This window comes from Trematomus bernacchii, unplaced genomic scaffold, assembly GCF_902827165.1.
Source record: "Trematomus bernacchii unplaced genomic scaffold, fTreBer1.1, whole genome shotgun sequence".
NCBI lineage: Eukaryota > Metazoa > Chordata > Actinopteri > Perciformes > Nototheniidae > Trematomus > Trematomus bernacchii.
In genome coordinates, this window is record NW_022987593.1 from 3,297,114 (window position 1) to 3,317,655 (window position 20,542).

The 20,542-nt window shown below is 41.5% G+C and overlaps 1 protein-coding gene across 1 annotated transcript in view; it reads left to right on the forward strand.

Moving 5' to 3' along the window:
• The first annotated feature begins 2,194 nt into the window (after positions 1 to 2,194).
• LOC117482250 (myosin-9-like) overlaps positions 2,195 to 20,542 on the forward strand; it is a 28,190-nt gene continuing 9,842 nt past the window's right edge. The window contains exons 1-24 of the mRNA XM_034130302.1: positions 2,195 to 2,337; positions 8,458 to 8,648; positions 8,895 to 9,035; positions 9,122 to 9,278; positions 9,676 to 9,703; positions 10,079 to 10,172; positions 10,598 to 10,618; positions 11,670 to 11,762; positions 12,099 to 12,162; positions 12,433 to 12,531; positions 12,813 to 12,956; positions 13,534 to 13,629; positions 13,763 to 13,839; positions 14,327 to 14,521; positions 14,769 to 14,942; positions 15,187 to 15,360; positions 15,998 to 16,112; positions 16,571 to 16,761; positions 16,983 to 17,104; positions 17,480 to 17,549; positions 17,627 to 17,787; positions 19,503 to 19,611; positions 20,070 to 20,201; positions 20,301 to 20,507. Of these exons, the coding sequence (XP_033986193.1) occupies positions 8,463 to 8,648; positions 8,895 to 9,035; positions 9,122 to 9,278; positions 9,676 to 9,703; positions 10,079 to 10,172; positions 10,598 to 10,618; positions 11,670 to 11,762; positions 12,099 to 12,162; positions 12,433 to 12,531; positions 12,813 to 12,956; positions 13,534 to 13,629; positions 13,763 to 13,839; positions 14,327 to 14,521; positions 14,769 to 14,942; positions 15,187 to 15,360; positions 15,998 to 16,112; positions 16,571 to 16,761; positions 16,983 to 17,104; positions 17,480 to 17,549; positions 17,627 to 17,787; positions 19,503 to 19,611; positions 20,070 to 20,201; positions 20,301 to 20,507 (2,850 nt within the window). The 5' untranslated portion in view covers positions 2,195 to 2,337; positions 8,458 to 8,462. The remainder of the gene's footprint in view (positions 2,338 to 8,457; positions 8,649 to 8,894; positions 9,036 to 9,121; positions 9,279 to 9,675; positions 9,704 to 10,078; positions 10,173 to 10,597; positions 10,619 to 11,669; positions 11,763 to 12,098; positions 12,163 to 12,432; positions 12,532 to 12,812; positions 12,957 to 13,533; positions 13,630 to 13,762; positions 13,840 to 14,326; positions 14,522 to 14,768; positions 14,943 to 15,186; positions 15,361 to 15,997; positions 16,113 to 16,570; positions 16,762 to 16,982; positions 17,105 to 17,479; positions 17,550 to 17,626; positions 17,788 to 19,502; positions 19,612 to 20,069; positions 20,202 to 20,300; positions 20,508 to 20,542) is intronic.

Genomic DNA, 20,542 nt, shown 5'->3' on the forward strand with positions numbered 1-20,542 from the left:
AAAATCCATACAAAAATGTCATCTGTGGAAGCCGTAGTACTGTAAAAAGCACGACCAATCATTTTAGCCGGCCCGGCTAAAATGATTGGATGGCCTACCTGCCTGTCAGCCTTCCATCTGTGCACAAACTTATCTCGTGCCCTCATTGGTCATGTGCGCGTTCGTGTGTGTTGGTTGGAGGAGGGGCTCTGTAAGGAAGTGGCAGATTTTTTCCGGCTGTGGGTGTTTCTCAATCGCGAGTAAAGCTGCTGCAGAGCCACTATTTCAAGCATACTACGTCATCGAGTGCCGCCGAAGTACTGTTCCAATCTCCAGCATACTTGGAAATCTACCGAGCCCGGCGTACTCCGTTTGGAGAAATATCGAGGCTGCACATGAGTAGACTCTGCGATCTTAAAATCCCCACAATGCTTTGCGCACGGACCAATTTCCAAAATCTGTGGCGGAAAATGTAAGGCGGGGCCTCTCATATGACGCACACCTGCACACTTGGTAGCCCGTTCCACTCTTTGTTTTCCAAATGTCAGGAAGTATTCTTGACTCGCTTCTGAAGCAAGATGCTCGGCAGACATGTGCTACCAAGCAAGCGTACTTGCGATTGAGAAACACATGTGTATTTTCAAATCCTGGCGCACTCGAGCTGGTTTCTCCAAAATTACCTACCCCACCTTTAATATGTTCATTTAAAATGGTGCTGCAGCTTATTGCATTGTTTAAGTGAAGCAATTAGTTTAGTTAATAAAATGAATAACTGCAAGTTCCTGAAGCTCGAGTTGAATTTCAGACTGCTTGTTTGTTTGTAGCCTTTATTTAACCAGGTGAGAGCCCCTTGAGATCAAAATATCTCTTTTTCAAGGGTGACCTGCTTGTTTTCAACAGCCAAACTTGACAGGACATGAGGAGCCTGGTATAGGCCTACAGAGGATGTTTGATGATGATTGACGTTTTGTTGTCATGAAACACGGGTAATAAAGTACTTTGGTTCTGATTGATTCTGACTTTTGTTTCTTTTGATTGACTTACCAACTAGTTGGCCAGTTGTTTCAGATGAAATAATGAATTAATATATTTTTCCATGGGTTATTGTTGACAGCACACTGTCTATCCTCAGTACAAAAAATAACATAAAATAACCATGTGCTGATTTAGTACAGGACACATCTGATAAAATTAGAACATGTTTTCTAAATGACACTTAATTTGTCAAGTTAACATGTCAACAGCTTATCTATTCAAAGTCAAAGTCAAAGTCAAAGTCAGCTTTATTGTCAAGAATTCTACATGTTGTACATCCAGAAATCTCGAAATATCGTTTCCCGCAGTCCTACAGTGTGACATATATACATCAAACAAAAAACAAAAAGGGCCTAGATAAACATGGTATACATTAAACAAAACAAAGGGCCTAGATAACCGGGGTATACAGTTTAAAATGTTAATAATATAATTTAAGTGTTCAAAGTACAGTTTCAGTGCAGTAGCAGCGGAGATGGGCAGAAAAGTGAGTTAGGGGGTTAGAGTCCAGGACCATTTGAGGCAGGGGAGAAAGGTCGGAGGCAGGGTGGAGAGTTCAGGGGAGAGATGTCAGAGAGGGGGAGAGAGGGAGGGAGGGGAGAGAGTTCAGCATCCTGACCGCCTGGTGGAGGAAGCTGTTGCCCAGCCTGGAGGTGCGCGAGCTGAGGCTGAGGAACCTTCTTCCTGAAGGCAGGAGGCTGAAGAGGCAGTAATGTTAACCAACTAAGTAATTCCCAACTCGCTCAATCAGAATCTGAAATTAGTTTATTGCCAGGTACGTTTACACATACATGTGTAAATAAATTGTAAGAGAAGGTAAACAAAATAAAGATTATAAAAGGAAGATGTAAAAAAAAACTGCGATTTAACATAAAAAAATAATAAAGACAAGTATTTACACCAAATGTAAATATACAAAAGTAACCAAAATAACTTTGTACAATGAGTATATGACAATATATAACTAACGGTCATGTCGTTTTAACTTTAAAGAAGCATATGAGCCAAGAAAACCACACACTCCAGTTAAGGATCTTCTTTTTTACATTTACGCGGAGCTCTTGAACGCAACACGGGGGAGGCGGGGTGTTTGGTTTTACCTGCGGAAGCTGCAGCAGGGCGGATTAAAGGTGCCACTCCCCCCCCCCCCCCCCCCCCCCGGAGAGCCACGCCTGAGCAGCAGCTGGGCCGCAGGACAGACGCAGAGACAGAAGAGAGACAGAAGAGGCTCGCGGTTCAAAGGAGAGAGAGTCGCTGTTGCTGAACACGGACACACACACACACACACCGAGCTCACCTACCGTGCCTGCAGCTGAAAACCAGGTGTGTTTCTTTATTGTTTTTATACAGAGCTGCTGCTTGGTGGAATTACTTTGTGAATAGTCATTGTTGTGTTTAGTGTAGAAAAAGTTTTCATAAAGCAGAGGGAGAAATGTGTTTGTTTTGCTGAAGATAACCAGGTAATCTCATCACACAGAGGGGTCCTTTAAACAAACGCGTGTTAAATGATCAACGCATTGTCTCTGAATATTGATTTACTTGTCTTTTACATTGTTCATTTGATGAGTCTTGTGACATAAACTTAGATATAGCAGCTGACAGTCACTTCTCTTGCACACAGGACAAACGCCCACATGCATAACCAGTAGTATCAACCAGTTATATTTGCACAAGGAGCATAACATGTATATCAAGACTGCTTCCAACTCAAAGAGGTTAATTGAAATGTAAATTAAAAGTTAAATAAATACTGTTATTTTAAGTTGTGTGGTCACGCAACTTGAGTCTTACATTTGAAGAGTGGGTTGCATGTTTCCTCTATTTACCAGGAAATATGAATATGCACAGTCACTCAAACAGCAGAACTATAGAAAACATGTGGTGAAAACATATTTTCTCCTCAACAATGCAGACTTCATTTCTGTCCCTTATCTAGTTTGATCCTGAAGTGTACTTTTGTTCTTGTTGTTTGTCATGTGCTTTGAAGGAGATGATCTATTCTCTTAAACAAGCTGCACACACCCTGCTGCTGCGTGTCTACCCTCAGGGTACATAATTGACATGCAGTCACAAAAGAGGACTTGTGGTGAAGAAGATGAGTTATTTAAAATAAGATAAGACTGCTTCAGCTGCGTCATATTTCTACACTTCATTTGTAAAGAATAGTGTTAGTCTTCCTCTTTTGTTTCAGCCCGGAAATGAACCTCGTCTGCCACATCTGCAGCAGCCTGCCTTATCCTCTTTTTACACACTAAGTCAAATACAGACATCTTGTTACGCTGATTCTTAAACACTATATTCACATGTTTGACATCTTCAGGTTGCACACAGAGCAGCTATCTACCCCCTAAACCGTAACATTTAAGAACTACCTCTCATTCATTCCCCTCATGACTAATAACTAACCTAACATAGTCAAACTGTTATCAGGCCCTCGGCTCGACAGCAGCCGGCTGCAGATGGTCGGGCCTGGGCTCTCTTTTCGGTCAGAGCCATGGAAGCCCGGATAAAGCAGGGATTGACTGACAGCCAAGGGCAGGGAGAGCAGGAAGAGACAGGAGATGCTGTTGAAAACGAGCACGATAAGAGCAAAGAACACAGATTAAACATGTTCATGCAGACAATAAGAGTTGTAAGGCCAATAAGGTGGCTCCAGTTTCCAGACATGGTTAAAGAGTCTTTACATTCAATCCTTGTGGGAAAGGCCTTCCTGTCAGACAGTAAGACTTAAGTCCTGAGGTCAGGCATGAGTTCACTACTCTATATTTGAAGGGCAGGAATCGACACAGAAGAGTGGACATGCAGATTAAGCGTTCGTCTTGTCATTTTGAACCTCGATGTGTCAAAATGTGCGGAGGCAGAGAGTGAGCAACTTCCTGAGGAAGTTAAGCCATGGATAGCGTTTACCAGCGACCACAAACATGTGAATGTCACAAGCTCTCGGTGTGGCCTTCGTGTTTTGTGGTGTCAGCCTGATGGTGCATTCAGGACCTTGTATATTTACTGTTTATTTGTCTCTATAAGCTGAATGATAAAAACAGAAGCAATATATCTGTGTTCCTCTTCCTCCTCCCCCGCAGAGAGTCTGAGCTCATAATGAACTTAAGAGAGACACAGATGACACCTTGTGCACTGATCCCTTTATCCCTCACTCTACACACACACAAACATACTCACACACACAACTACACATTCAGCGTTTTTTTCATCCTCTACCTAAGTGCTGCAGCAGAAACATTCATATTTTAACCTTTTGTGAGTATTTGTATAGATAATTTCACATTTGATTCAGAGGAGGACAGTATTTGCTTGGTTTTAATTCAGTCATTTTATGTGTTTGACTTGATTGAATCACCTGACACTGAATTACAAATTCAGTATCAGGTGATTCAATCAAGTCAAACACAATGGAGGAGGGGTTGTTAGAAGACATTGCTGTGCTAAAGGGCAAAACTAAGTAGGCACTTTGAGTTAATCTCAGCAAAAAAGGGTATAAAACAATGTCTTATTAGTGCGAATGCTGTGCCGTTATTTAATTTAATCTGGCTTCGTATGATTAAAAGCAACACGATCATCGACCCGACGCAGTCCCCCGTTGTTGTTGTTGTTGTTGTTGTGAGCTCCGTTGGGGAGAACATCAGCGATGTAAACGGTGACGTCATGACGCAGCAGCGGCAGCTCTGGGCGGTGTGAACAGAGCGGGAGCAGAAAAGGGAAACCGGAGCTGAACCAGAAAAGCTCTAGCTAGGAGCTAGAAAGAGAAAAGCGCTGGTGTGAAAGCTGCATCTCTTGCCCCTTTCACACCGGCGCTTTTCCAGCTCCGGCTCGGAGCTGGAGCTGGAAAAGCGCCGGTTTTTCCTGTTCACACCGCAGCGGCGCCGCGTCATAGCTCCGGAATGTGGTTCACTTCCAGCTCCAAAAAATTGTCGGTCTAGAGGCAAGAGCTTCGGAGCTATGACGCGGCGTCGCTTACGTCTCTCTTACGTTGAGGCGTGCAGGAAATTTGTACCTTACTTTGACCATCCGTTCGCTGTTATTGATCATTGTGGAGAGCAGGCAGACGTTTTGTTTGTTATTATAGCAGCTATCAGATGGAATCAATACATGGGCTGCACAGGTTGTCATGTCCGACTATCACAAGTAGAATCATAATGAAAAATACGCCGGTAAAATGTGCCTGTAGAAAACGGCTTAGCAAGTAGTCAGTTTAGCTTTGGTTGCTATGCTAACATCACCCATGTTATACCAGAGAAACTTTCATAACAGCGTTGTGATGCCAAACAGCGTCAATTCAGACTGACACACATTCACTTAAGGGGAACTGGGGATATGTATCAGCTGCTTGTGTGACAGTCAGACAGTGAATACTTTAGAGCCGTGTGAGCTAACCCGGAGCTAACGGGAGAATACACTCCCGTTGAAGAGCAGCCAGCACTGCAGCGGTCGGTAAATGCCGCTGAAACACATTAATAAACAATGAACCACGGCACTCTGGAGAAAAGTATAAGGTTGGAGAAGTCGTTATTTAATTTAATCTGGCTTCGTATGATTAAAAGCAACACGATCATCGACCCGACGCAGTCCCCCCCCCCGTTGTTGTTGTGAGCTCCGTTGGGGAGAAAATCAGCGATGTAAACGGTGACGTCATGACGCAGCAGCGGCAGCTGGGCGGTGTGAACAGAGCGGGAGCTGAAAAGGCAAACCGGAGCTGAACCAGAAAAGCTCTAGCTAGAAAGGGAAAAGCGCTGGTGTGAAAGCCGCATCTCTCACACAGACACACACCGATGATGATGAATGATCAAGAGAAGAGAGAGAGGGCGATCAAGAGAAGAGAGAGAGGGCGATCAAGAGAAGAGAGAGAGAGGGCGATCAAGAGAAGAGAGAGAGGGTGATAGAAGAGTGAGAGGGTGATCAAGAGGAGAGAGAGAGGGCGATAGAAGAGTGAGAGGGTGATCAAGAGAAGAGAGAGGGCGATCAAGAGCAGAGAGAGAGGGTGATAGAAGAGTGAGAGGGTGATCAAGAGAAGAGAGAGAGGGCGATCAAGAGAAGAGAGAGAGGGCGATCAAGAGGAGAGAGAGGGCGATCAAGAGAAGAGAGAGAGGGCAAGCAAGAGAGAGAGAAGAGAGAGAGGGTGATCAAGAGAAGAGAGAGAGGGCGAGCAAGAGAAGAGAGAGAGGGCGATAGAAGATTGAGAGGGTGATCAAGAGAAGAGAGTAATGTAACCTCCTAATGTAATGTATAATTCCTATGAAAATGTTCAAAAAGTGCTCAAACTTCACATGTGTGCTAACAGTCCAGCCGCGAAGACATCTACGGGACAGTTTTGAGATTTCTTCAAATGCCGTTGCCATGGCAACACAATGCTCACCATGAAACACGGTTTTCTCATAACTTCAGTGAAAATGCTCGAAATGGCCCAAAACTTCACAGGTTTGGTAACGATGCAGCCATCAACACATCTAAGCGTATTATGGGGTGTCATCAAATGCCGTTGCCATGGCGACAGATAATTCACCGTCAAGTTAGTTCAAAAGTTTGCAGTTCAAATATTCTGCTGCTTTCCCAAGCCTTTTTTCTTTCTTTTCTCATCTTAATACAAATTAATTCACTACTACTTACATCTGATAGTTAACTCCTTCAGCCTATTTTCAGCTGCAGAAACCATTCAACTATTACATTATTCAGCTATTTCAAGACATCAAGGCTATACATGTTGTTTTTTATACCTTTTTTTAAACTTTTTCTTTTAAATATTAAGCTTTTTCTGCATTTTTGTAGCTAAAAGCAGCTACCATTCAGCTAATAACATATTCAGCTTTTTCTGCATTTTCAGCTAAATTCAGCCACAAATGTTCACAGTTTACAGCATTCGCACGCATTTTCTAGTTATCTTCAAGTTGCTCTTGCTTTTAATGTCTACTGTTTTATATCCATGAATGAGCATAGTTATTTGTAGGAACCTCTTGAAATGAGATGATTCATCACTAGTGGATTATCCTGTAAACAATACGTTTGTTTGACAAATTAGTGAAAGCAAAACGAAGGTGGTGGAATTTATCTTTTGAGGCTATTTGTCCTTTTATGGTGAGTCTTCTCCAGGGTGTGGTCGGGGAGTAATGACATTTCTCTTTCTGCCCAGACTTGTTTCCCACATTCCTCCCTGCCTCTCGGGCTGCAAAGCATCCCTCCTCTGACCTTCTCCTACAACTCAGACTGTTGGAGGCTTTTAATGATCCGTGCCATTCCCACTGTCCTGAAGCCCCATATTAAATAACTGCTCATTTATTACCTGTGGTGGGTATTGCCTTAAAAGAGGGTTGTGGAAAATGAGGAGTGGGAGAAGGAATCGGGAATGTGTGGAATTCTGTCTAATGAGTTGGTGAGGAAGGAATGTGGGTCAGATTGGGAATAAGTGACGGACAGGTAGAAGTGTGGAGAGCCAGTCGTACTGTAGATCTCAGGTGATCTCAGGTGAAATGTGTTTAATTGTTTAGTCTGACTGTCGAGCCTCAGGTCATGAATAAACTGGTATAGACAGTAATTAAGCATGAAGGGATTTTTCTTCTTTATCTTAAGTAACATAACATTTGAAGTGCTTATGTTACAGTTTCAGGCATCAGACCCCATTTGTTTTTTGCACTAGGTTCATTACTTGTAGGTAAAGTGGTTGCATTCCTTATAATGATAATGAAATTACAGTGAAACCTGAAACGACAGCAGCTGTGGTGAAAATGTGCCCAAACCTGTCCTCCTGTAACCTCCTGCCAAAGGAGTATATTTCATCACCTTGGGAGTTTATGTCAGTTCACAAACATCTGTTAAATATTTACGTGAAAAGCTATAGCTAAATGTCAAAACTAAAAATCATTATATGAACTCAACACTTCTCATCACACATGTCTTGAGCAGTGGCTTTAATCGCATGATGAGCAGCAATGAGTAAACAAATGTATGAGAAGAGATGACATGCAACAACGCCTGACTATAATCCTGATTCTGAGCAAATATAGGAAGAATAATAATGGTAGACAAGACTGAGTTATGTCCCTTTCAATTTATTTAGAACCATTTGTGGCTTTAGCACCATCAAACTTCAAAGCTTTTCAAATGCTCCTTAAATTATATTGGGAACCAATGACTGCAAATGAATACATCAAAAACTATAGATTAACTTCTCTCTGTTCCTTCTAACACATAAAGTGACAAATCCGGAATCTGGGATCAATATTTTATGATCTTGAGCCTTCTAAGTTTATTTCATGGGTATCTGTTTCCTGTGTTTTGGTGATCCGGGTTGATTGGGATGGGATTAGTGTAATGTTTTTAAGGATCCACAAATGAATACTGTACAAAAAAATATGATCCTCTTTCACATCAAAATATGTTCTTCTCGGTTAAGCTGTTAGCAATAAACTTATAATGTTCTCTTGCTCTGTCCTGAAGCCACAATGACGGACTCAGACAAGTTTCTGTATGGGGACCGCAACACGACGGGGAACCCCATGGCCCAGGCCGACTGGGCCACCAAGAAGCTGGTGTGGGTGCCCTCGGAGAAGCTGGGCTTCGAGGCCGGCTCTCTGAAGGAGGAGCAGGGAGAGGAGTGTGTGGTGGAGCTGACGGACTCTGGCAAGAAGGTGAAGGAAGGGTTTATCTTGAGTCTGAATTCCTTTAAAGTAATACTGTCTTTGAAGGTGTAATCTGTAACATGTAAGCTTTACAATGTGTACAATTTACTAGAATTGATGGTGTATATACATTTTTTTGTTAGTTTATTTACGTTATCCTGAATATATTTGAAAGTTGATGACTTTCAGATGCTTTTCCTCAAAGTCTTGTCCAGGACAGTCTTCTGACAGGTGTCCCGTCTCTGTTAATTTCAGGTGAAGGTCAACAAGGACGACATTCAGAAGATGAACCCTCCCAAGTTCAGCAAGGTGGAGGACATGGCGGAGCTCACCTGCCTGAACGAGGCCTCCGTGCTGCACAACCTCAAGGAGAGATATTACTCTGGACTCATCTATGTGAGTTCTGGTGGATAAATGTGTATTATCTCATGTTACAGATGAGTTTTCCTCTCTCACACACTAACTGTCCTCTCTGTTCCCAGACGTACTCCGGTCTCTTCTGTGTGGTGGTCAACCCGTACAAGAACCTGCCCATCTACTCTGAGGACATCGTGAACATGTACAAGGGCAAGAAGAGGCACGAGATGCCCCCCCACATCTACGCCATCACAGACACGGCTTACAGGAGCATGATGCAGGGTAACACAGCTATGTTTGTTAAGAAAGATGCATGGACCCTCTTGAAATTGACATATTTTGGCTATCAGAAAATTGTGAATAATGCTACTATAGTGTGTCTAAATGTAACTGTGTAAAACATTCACTGAGGCATTCAAGGACAAAAAAGTCCCCAGTAAAACCACAGTTTTCACAATTTTACCCCATTTTATGTTTGCCCTAAAGGACTAATGCATGCTATTTTCCTGGTTTCCTGCACACAAAAAATACTGAATGCATCAAAATCAATGTTAATACTCATCATTCACTGTGAACATCTTTATTATTTAAATATAACATATAGGTTGTTCTCTAAAGCTGCCTGTGTTTTGCCTGTCAACGTTTTTCATCTGATTAAGATTTTTTCTCTTCCTCTCAGATCGTGAGGACCAGTCCATCCTCTGCACGTAAGTTACTCTTTCCTCTTTTTATCTTACTATTTTTGAAGCAGCGTTAACCTTTTTTTCCTTAGAGAGCACAGTGACAGATTTACACAGACCATGTCTAGTGTGTGTAGGATTAAGCTTAAACCTTAAATTGAGTGTAATTAAGCTACTCATTTCACAACAAAGCAATGCCAAATCTAGCTTTATGTCAATAAAGTCCACGGAATTATTATATCAACAGATAGTTTGCAAGGTTATCAAGGGAATTGCAGATTTTTCCATTAATTTATCATGCCTTTTATGCTTGTGTTTTGTAATGCCTTAGGGTCATGATTTTCAGTATTTTAACCTCTCTGATTGATGCGTCTAAATCCTTGTATGTATGTTTTTCTGCAGTGGGGAATCAGGAGCAGGAAAAACTGAAAACACCAAGAAAGTCATCCAGTATCTCGCCCATGTTGCCTCATCTTTCAAGTCCAAGAAAGAGCAGGTCAGTAAAAACTACTGCCTCTGGTTTTCCTTCCTTTCTTTTTTTCATCACCTCCCTTTCTCCTGATTCTCTCCTTATGGTTGACCAAAGATTTGGAAAGATCACGGATGGAAACCCCCCTTTTATTTCTCCTCTCCTCCTTCCTGCCTCCTTTCCCCCTGATCTCCATATTAGTCTACCTGCACAAGCTGCACATTCCTCCTTCAGGCCACGACGTGCCAGACTCACCTCTGAGTTAAAGTCATGCAGAACGCGGATGTGGATGTGTATTTGTACTTGATTTCTCTGTTTCACAAGTTTTTACAAGAAATGTCTGATAAATAACTTCTGTATGATTCTTCAGGTGACTCGAGATTTGCAGTTATGTTATTTTTGTGCTCAATGTATTAAATGTTTGAAACTTCCCTTTTTCACCTTTTCTTCAGGGCAATGCAGTTTTGTCACATGTGAGTTCATCTCCGACTATTTATGTACATGCTACTTTACTAACCGGGAGCGTTTTTGCTGTCTTTGTCTGGGTTTTGAAGGATATGCATTAAAATGTTACTGAAATATAACCTCTGTCTTTAAAAGTATTGTTTTAGATTTGTATTTAAAACATGCTAACTTCTTCTCTTACATAGAGTTAGAAAACTGGTCGATATCACTCACTTGCACATTGTTTGTACATTGAATGTGAAGCTAGTGTCTGCAGATTGTTAGCTTAGCTTAACATGAAGCGAGGAAACATGTGGAAAAAACAAGACCATTAAAACACAACTTGACATTTAACACACTGTAACGTTATCTCGCAGAAGCAGGCCAGCAAATATCTCCTGTTTTAAGTCATAATGCAAAGCTAACTTGCTTCTAGCCTTAACCTTATAGTTGGCTTACATTCATTATGCAAAGCTAACTTGCTGCTAGCCTTAGCCTTATAGTTAGCTTACATGAAAGAAAGGGGCATCACTCATCAAATTCTTGGCAAGAAGGCACATAAGTGGATTTCCACAACACCTGTATTAGGTGATTGTACTTACCCAGCAGCTATTGAATATAATCAATCTGGTCAGTCTTGATTTTGTTATTATGTACATTGTTTTTGGATGTCACTGTTGACTCTTGCATTTCCTTTGGGGGATCTTTGCTAACCGGCGTGTGTGCTTCCTGTGTTTTCTTGTTTGTGCCTGCATGGACAGGGATGGTCTAACAGGGCTTGAGTGGGCTTGCTGGTATGTGTGTTGGAATGTGCAGGATTCAGTATTTGTGTGTGTGCGGTTGATTGGGCAATGATAATATCCCTTCAGGTCACTCTTTTGTATATGCAGCCTGAACATTTTTTTTTATAAGATGAGTGATTGCACAGATCTAATGTTTGTATTTTCCAATGACAAATCTGCACCGCTGCAAGAAAGAGCATGAAGTAAAGTTGTGCTTGCCTGACTGACTTGCAGCTTAAAGCCATGAAACAGTGTTTTATTGTAGTCTAAAGTTTCTTATACCTGTCCTCTCCGTCAGGGGGAACTGGAGAAACAGCTGCTGCAAGCTAACCCAATCCTGGAGGCCTTCGGAAACGCAAAGACCGTCAAGAACGACAACTCCTCACGATTTGTAAGAGAGATAGTTGAACAACTGGAATGTTGCTTTCTTTCTAAATGATAAACTAAAGGTGGAATAAACATCTTCGGTATCAGTGCATGTTAAACACTCCCACTCTGCCCAGTGAGAAGATCACAGAGAAAAGCACAAATAACTCTTTAATATGAAATAACCAAACGTTGTATATCTTCAGAAAATTAATTTGGGTTCAACGGTATAGTAAGAAGCAGATTTTTGACAAGTTCTTTTTGACCTTTTAAAAAACATATTCTTTACATTCAAGCTTAAAACATCAATCAAAGTCTTAGCTCTTCATATCCAAATGATTTGACTTGTTTTCTCTTGCAGGGAAAATTCATCAGAATCAACTTTGACGTCAACGGATACATCGTTGGAGCCAACATCGAAACTTGCATCCTTTTATAAAAATGTTTATTAGCTTCTCAACTGTTGTGCAAACAGCTGGATTAACCTGCTTTGTGGCCCCAGAGGGAACAAGTAGCTCCCCCCTAACCAATTTTGCCAAGTGTGACAGAAACCATCAGAATTTCCATCCAGCTAGTTTGTGAAATTTGTTCGAGGATATTTATAATTCAAGCCTTGTTTCAGCAAAGAAAATGTCAGTGCAAGATGCTTCTTTTCTGCTGCTTCTTTGTTTCGTCCTTGACTGAAATGTTACCAGATCTTTTGGAGAAGTCCCGAGCTATCCGACAAGCCAAAGAAGAGAGGAGCTTCCACATCTTCTACTACATGCTGACCGGAGCAGGGGACAAGCTGCGCTGTAAGACATTTTATTACAATACTTTCACAGTGAATGAAAGTAGCAAAGTAAATGTGGTTTATTGAAAGATGAACGGGACATGCTCAATAGTTCAAGAGCCCAGACAGTCCTAAAGCATTAAGAGATACAAGGGAAGTAGTCATTTAGATTAAATGGAATTGCTTTAAATTTTACAAGTGTGTGTGTGCAAAATACAACTGTGCTGAAAATGCACTGCCAGTTCGCTCTCATCACGTAGGTTAAAATGCGTAATTCTCCAATTGCTCATTTCCCCCATCTAGCTGAGTTGTGTCTGGAGGATTACAGCAAGTACCGTTTCCTGTCCAATGGAAACATGACGATACCGGGCCAGCAGGACACCGACCTGTTCAATGAGACCATGGACGCCTTCCAGATCATGGGCATCCCAGAAGACGAAAGAATTGGTACCTATCATCTTCTTTCTTTCTGACTTCTCTAGAGGGCTTATTTCGCATGTCGATAAAAGGTTCCATTTTGGACTTCTGGTAACAATATGGAGCTGTATTTAAAAAATTGTCACAATTTCACTCGATACGGCCCAATATAAAACAAATTAAAACAATTCTCAGGGGGGTTTACAATTACAGAATACGACACCTTCTGTCCTTAGACCCTCTTATTGTACAAGGAAACCCTCCCAAATAAATCCCACTATTAATGGGGTAAGAAAAATGTCTGCCGAGTGTTTAACACTTAAACCATTGGTAATGGTCCAAGAAATTCAGAAATATGTCAGCAAAGGCTGTAGAACTGCAAGCTATTAGACAATGCAAGATTTTAAATACTCTGCAACAAACACACAAACACAATCCTCCTTTTTGAGAAGGTGGAACAAAGAAGAACATTTGATTAATCATGTCATTGTTGCAGTTTATAATTGTTTTGCATGGGGTGAGTTTATCAATTGTGTGGTGGAACCTATTCATGTGATATATTGATCGCTGCAGCACACGGTGACCTCTGTTTCTGTGTGTTTGTCAGGTCTGCTGAAGATCGTGTCGGCCGTGATGCAGTTGGGGAACATGAGCTTCAAGAAGGAGCGTCACTCTGATCAGGCCTCCATGCCAGACGACACTGGTACGCACACCTACGCATTACCACAACCACCACCATCATCATAGTCATTTCCTGTGTGCATGCTCTAAGTCTCGCTTCACTTGCTCAAAACTTCATCTCATTCATCATCAATGTGACCCCCCTTCACCCCCAGCTGCCCAGAAGGTGTGTCACCTGCTGAGCATCAACGTGACTGACTTCACACGAGCCATCCTGTCCCCCAGAATCAAGGTCTGCAGAGCCATCAGTACCAAAGCGTTTATTTGAAATGCATTAATATGAAACGTCAACTTTTTTCTTATGCAAATTTAAAAAAAGATGTCTGTCAGTTGACCTACTTTCTGGATATGGAGAGAATTTTACTTTTGTATCACTTCTGATTGACTTTGATGTTTGAATATTTTACAAATCTAATCTCAAATAAATGAGCATAACTTTGTCTATAAAATGTTGCAGGGATGACACATTTGTGTAGGCTAACCTCAAAGTTAGCTCTGCCCTGTGGGCCAAAAGGATATTTCCATTAGATGTTCTGTATCTGCAGAACATTTACTCTGCAGGAAACAAAAATGTATTATACAACTAAAACTAATTTCCATTTTTAATGACTCACTACTCCATCACTGTTTTTGCAAGTTTTCCTATTTAATGAAGTACTTAGTTCTGCAGGATGATTATTTCTGTACCGCAGGATGACATTGGAGTATTTGTTTTGCAGGTTGGCAGGGACTATGTGCAGAAGGCGCAGACGCAGGAGCAGGCTGAGTTTGCCATCGAGGCTCTGGCCAAAGCCTCTTACGAGAGGATGTTCCGCTGGCTGGTGATGAGGATCAATAAGGCGCTGGACAAGACAAAGAGACAGGGAGCCTCCTTTATCGGCATCCTGGATATCGCTGGATTTGAGATCTTTGAGGTGAGGCATTCAAGGCTTGACAGATTAATAGTTGTGCAGCTCTAGTTGTGTGATCAGGCCGAACACAACTCTAATGCAATTGTGTCAGCGTTACAGCAGTCTGGTTAATGCTGCATTTACAGACACACACGCACGCAAACACAGGGCAAACCAGACAAAGAAGTCTGCAGCATAGTCACTTCCCGGAAAGAACGCCGGTTTCATTTCCTGTGGTTGACTAATGGTTGCGTTAATTCTCTCCTTACAGTTGAACTCATTCGAGCAGATGTGCATCAACTACACCAATGAGAAACTGCAGCAGCTCTTCAACCACACCATGTTCATCCTGGAGCAGGAGGAGTACCAGAGGGAGGGCATCGAGTGGAGCTTCATCGACTTCGGCCTCGACCTGCAGCCCTGCATCGACCTCATTGAGAAACCTGTAAGACATCCCCCAGTTATTATCATTCCTCCTCAAGACTCATTTATAACACAGACAGCACTTGTCTTAACCTGAAGTATTACTCACAAGCATTCTTCTGCAGAAGTCACTGGCTGTAGTAAATGTAAAAAACAGTTGTACAACACGAGCTGAAGCATGTTGACCGTACAAAAATGAATAAACAAGCTTGTTCCTTTTGAACTGCAGGCTGACTTTCGTTTGTTTTTTCCTCCGTGCATCACAGGCCGGTCCTCCAGGCATCCTGGCTCTGCTGGATGAAGAGTGCTGGTTCCCCAAAGCCACGGACAAGAGCTTCGTGGAGAAGGTCATTCAGGAGCAGGGGACGCACCCCAAGTTCCAGAGAGCCAAGAAACTCAAGGAGGACGCAGATTTCTCCATCATGCACTATGCTGGAAAGGTCAATGATGAACCTGTTTGTCTTAAAATAGTTGCGCTAATGAAGAATGGCGTTTTCACAGCATATTTTGATAAATGCATGAACAAGATAGTAGGATTTTGATATTCTAGTCAATGGAAGGGGAAATATTTGTTTTTCTTTATTTTATTTTTGGTTACTATAAGTTGTATTGATCTATAAGATGGAACCATATTTTACGAACAAATTGCAACTTAAGATTGATCAAATAAAGGATTATGATCTAACTAGTAATTACATCACCATGTAAATGTACTGGAGTAAAAACTACATTATTTTCCTCTTAAATTTAGTGAACTAGAAGTATAGAGTAGCATAAAATGGAAATACTCAGGTAAACTACAAGCTGCTGAAAATGTAGTAGATAGTGAGTAGTTGCTTTCCACCACTAGAGGGCTGCGTATTTACAACATAGTCCTCTGGGTCATATATAAGTAGAGAAGTTTGTCTTGAAGAGGAACTTCTTCACCAATTACACATGTAATGCATTGAATTTGCAAATAAAATACTTGCACAATGCTTCAGAATAAAAAGGAGGATCATTAAGTCGGGTAATAATAATAATGTTTTCTTAGTAACCTCAACTTCTTGAAATAAATGCGTCTCTCCTCTGGTGCAGGTTGACTACAAAGCAGACTCATGGCTGATGAAGAACATGGATCCTCTGAACGAGTGCGTCGCCGCTTTGTTCAACCAGTCTACAGACAAATTAACCTCAGATCTGTGGAAAGACAGTAAGTGTTGTTAATGAACTCATCCGAAATCTCATATTGCTTAGTGTAGTAAGATACTGTTGGGACTGGAGTTACTGGAAATGCAAGATAATCTTTTTTTGTTTTTATGACAATTGAGGTCCATGACATGATGAAGTAAAAGTAGTCATACCATAGTGTAGAATTACAGTTTACAGTTATTCATGTATGTGATAAAAAAACAAAACTGATTTAAGGCATATGTTATGGCATGTTTCCTGGTTTTGTTTTACTTATTTGGCAGGTAAAGAAATACGTTTTGAATTTTGAGCAAAGTTCATGTATAGACGAACCAGGTGAAGAGATAAAAAAGTACACTATTGCAAGAAAACTTAATATATTCAAAATGTAACGTGTAAAAGTAAAGTAGCATAACATTGAAATACTCGGTACTGTGTACATGAGTAAACATTCTTGCTCAATTTCCCCGTGTCTTGCAGTGGACCATATTGTGGGCCTGGATAAGGTGGCAGGGATGTCCGACTCCATGCACGGTGCGTTCAAGACCCGTAAGGGCATGTTCCGCACGGTGGGCCAGCTCTACAAGGAGCAGCTCGGTAACCTCATGGCCACGCTCAGGAACACAAACCCAAACTTCGTCCGCTGCATCATCCCCAACCACGAGAAGAAGGTACAGCACAAAGAACAATACTCGAGTACAAGTGAAGGCGCATCAACACATTGAATTACTAATGTGCGCTGCCATATGGACGCCTTCAAAGACATAACTTTTAACAAAGACAAAAGTCTGAAAGATGAATGCTTGAGAACAAAAGTGTTCTGCTTCACTTGACATCTGTATTATAAACTGAACAGGTTTGTAATTATTTAATTTGATTGTTTCTCCTGCAGGCTGGTAAACTGGAGCATCACCTGGTTCTGGACCAGCTCCGGTGTAATGGAGTCCTGGAGGGGATTCGTATCTGCAGACAGGGCTTCCCCAACCGCATCGTCTTCCAGGAGTTCAGACAAAGGTGACAACAAAAACAGAACGCTTTTCAACTTCTTTTCTTCCTAGTATTTAAGAAAGATAATTAAATTCTTCAACATAATTTCCCCCCCTTTTTACTTTCATGTTATCCTGACACACATTTACTTTATGAGTTATCCATTCTGGTCTAAACTTAAAGTTCTCAATTAGGACAGACATGAAAAGGAAAACTGAGATCATTCACAGACTTGCATCCACAACAGGCAATGTTACTTTATCTGCAAAAGTTAGTTGTAAGATAAAAGAAATGTAAAGATTGGCACATTTTAATTCTGAAAAAATTGCTCTCCCTAATTCAAAATGTAGAAGAATTCTAATACTGTTTGAGTAATTTTTATTCTGCTGCTCTGTCTCTCAGGTATGAAATCCTCACTCCCAACGCCATCCCAAAAGGCTTTATGGATGGCAAACAAGCCTGTGTGCTCATGGTAAGAACAAGGCATTTTTGGAAGTAAGCAGTTCACAGAGTTTTAGGACATGCGTGACTTCATGTTTTCCTCTCCAGATCAAAGCCCTGGAGCTGGACCCCAACCTGTTCAGGGTCGGTCAGAGTAAAGTGTTCTTCAGAGCCGGGGTCCTGGCCCACCTGGAGGAGGAGCGAGACATTAAGATCACCGACGTCATCATCAGCTTCCAGGCCTGGTGCAGAGGATACGTGGCCCGCAAGTACGAAACAAATCTAACATTTAAAAAATGTTATCAAGCTACATATTTGTGTACTTTTACTCAGTTTTTGGCTTGTTTTTGCCAAATAAAATGAATACATTTAGCTTAACAGGATGAGAGAACCAGAGGTGGAAAGTAACTAAGCATATTTACTCAAGTGCTGTTATTGTACTTGAGTATTTGCACTTTGTGCTACATTATACTTCTACTTTACTACATGTTGGAGGCATATATTGTGCTTTTGACCCAGAATGTTACAAATATACAAATATATAAAATAACTAATAAGTGATGATGTATTGGTATAGATGAATTACTTAAGCAATAGCTCACGACAGGCCGTGAGCTATGTCGGGCCGAACCACGCCCCTTAACTGTGATATAATGGCCATATATCACGGCCTGAAGTGAGCTATTGCTTTTATAAAACGGTTACCAAGTGTGGCAATATGAATGAAAAATACACACTCTAATTTAAATAGTTGTCATTAAATAATGATGTTCAAAATAAAATAGTCCCTCCGTTGCCTTCTGCACAAAACATAGTGCGAGGTGGTTGCTATGCAACAACACTAACAACAGCTAGCGAACATATTAGACAGAGAGCGTTGATCCATTATTTGGCTATTTATTTACATTAATGTGTATGTTGCCGTTTATTGTGCACCCACTGAAAAACTGTCCAGCATCAGTAGCATGGCTTACGTGGTTATAGGCTGAGGTTGTTCTAGGCTGTTGCTTGGCGTGGCGAGAATATTGCTCCACTTTCTCCGGTCCCCGAGATTCGGCTTCCAGTAGCTCTGGAGAGAGCTTTCGCACCTGTGGCCACTAACGGTCATCATTTCTCTGCTTTGTTTCAAGACCCGCATCAGAAAGCTTTTGAATGGTGGTACTTTTCCAGTTGGTCTACCTGCTCTTCACGTAGCTCTACATGTCGTCGTTTAGGTGCTTTTTGTTCTGGAGATAGGCACTCCTCAATCCACTCCTCCATAGTAAGACCCCCCCCCCCGGAGGTCGAAGTTAATCTTAAATGTTTTTGCGGACCTTTTTGATTACAGATTTGAAAACATCGTTGCTTGCTTTAAAAGTAGCACAATTCATTATGTCAAACCTTGGAAAGTATCTAAATATCCCTGCCCTAATGCCAAAGGAACTGCACACTGAATATGTTTTTGCCGTTTGATGTCTATGTCTGGACCGCTGCGTAAAAAGGAGGGTTTCTGCCCCGTTACTCGAGTCCGCTGCTTTCTTGTTCCAGTTTGAAAAGCAAACTGCAGTTTGCTTTTCAGCCCAACTGTATACAGTTTTTCTCAGACGCGGAGGGATACTGACTTGTTGTGAAAAGTAACTACAATTCTACCCGTGGTATACGCTCAGTATACCACGACTAAGAACCAATGAGATTGCTTGATTTGACTTGTCTGTTTTATAACCAGCAGTATCTTAATAAAGCTTTGAATGTATCAATGATTTTAAACTAATCGTATAATATACTATTTCCTTCTCCGATTAAAGAAGTACTGTTAGACCAATTTGATGGTGATACTTTTGTACTTTTTACTCTAATACAACTTTGAATGCAGGACCTCTGGTTGTAACAGAGTATTTTTACACTTTTTTATAAATATCTGACTATTTTTTTCACCGCTGAATAGACTACTAAACAAGACACAATAGCAAATATGTTATTTATTTGGTTTTGTTTTGTACTTCAGAGCCTTCGGCAGAAGACAGCAGCAGCTGTCTGCCATGAAAGTGATCCAGAGGAACTGCGCTGCTTACCTCAAACTGAGGAACTGGCAGTGGTGGAGGCTTTTCACCAAGGTAAGAGATTCATGACGTAGCTTTCATCAATGTGTCACTAAAGGTTTGAAAAGCCAACAATAGGGGGCGACTGGACACATTACTACTTGTATTTTTGCAGTTACTTAAAAGAAAATAATAAGAACACTGTTAGCGTAAATGTTCAAGTTGAGCTGCAAATCCACATTTTTGCAACTCTTTTCCGACTCGGATTCAGGTCTGAAGGTTTGACCTTTCAGAGTTTTGACTTCATTGAGGCATTTCTATAACATTGATAATAGCATCTCAATCATGAATCATATGGCACTCGTCTGTTATTGTTGTCTAGCTGCAGAAATTGAAACTAAGAAAAGGCAAAATAAATGAATTTTGTTCTTGAATGAGTTACAAATAAGATTTGATTTTAGAGTTTTTCCATGAGTGCTATTTCATCAAACATCATAATCTGTTTTAATAACGTGGGGTAAATCTTCTTCCAGGTGAAGCCTCTGCTGGATGTCTGCCGGCAGGAGGAGGCGATGCTGGCTAAAGAAGACGAGCTGGTCAAGACGAAGGAAATGCAGCTGCAAGCTCAGGAGCAGCTCAAAGAATTTGAGACCAAGCAGGATCAAGTAGGAGTCTCAATAATAACACCAGAGTAAATTATTGGTCAATCTTAAATCTATGAAAGATGATAATTTCTCCCTTTGACTTTGTCTCCCCCCTCGTAGCTGAACCAGGAGAAGTTGGCTCTGCAGGAGCAGCTGCAGGCGGAGACAGAGCTGTGTGCCGAGGCCGAGGAGATGAGATCCCGTCTGTCCGGCAGGAAGCAGGAGCTGGAGGAGATGCTGACTGAGATGGAGTCTCGCCTGGAGGAGGAGGAAGAGAGGGTCACCCAGATGAGTACCGAGAGGAAGAAGATGCAGCAGAACATCACGGTCAGTTCAAGTGGCATCCTTAATAAAGTCTTAAT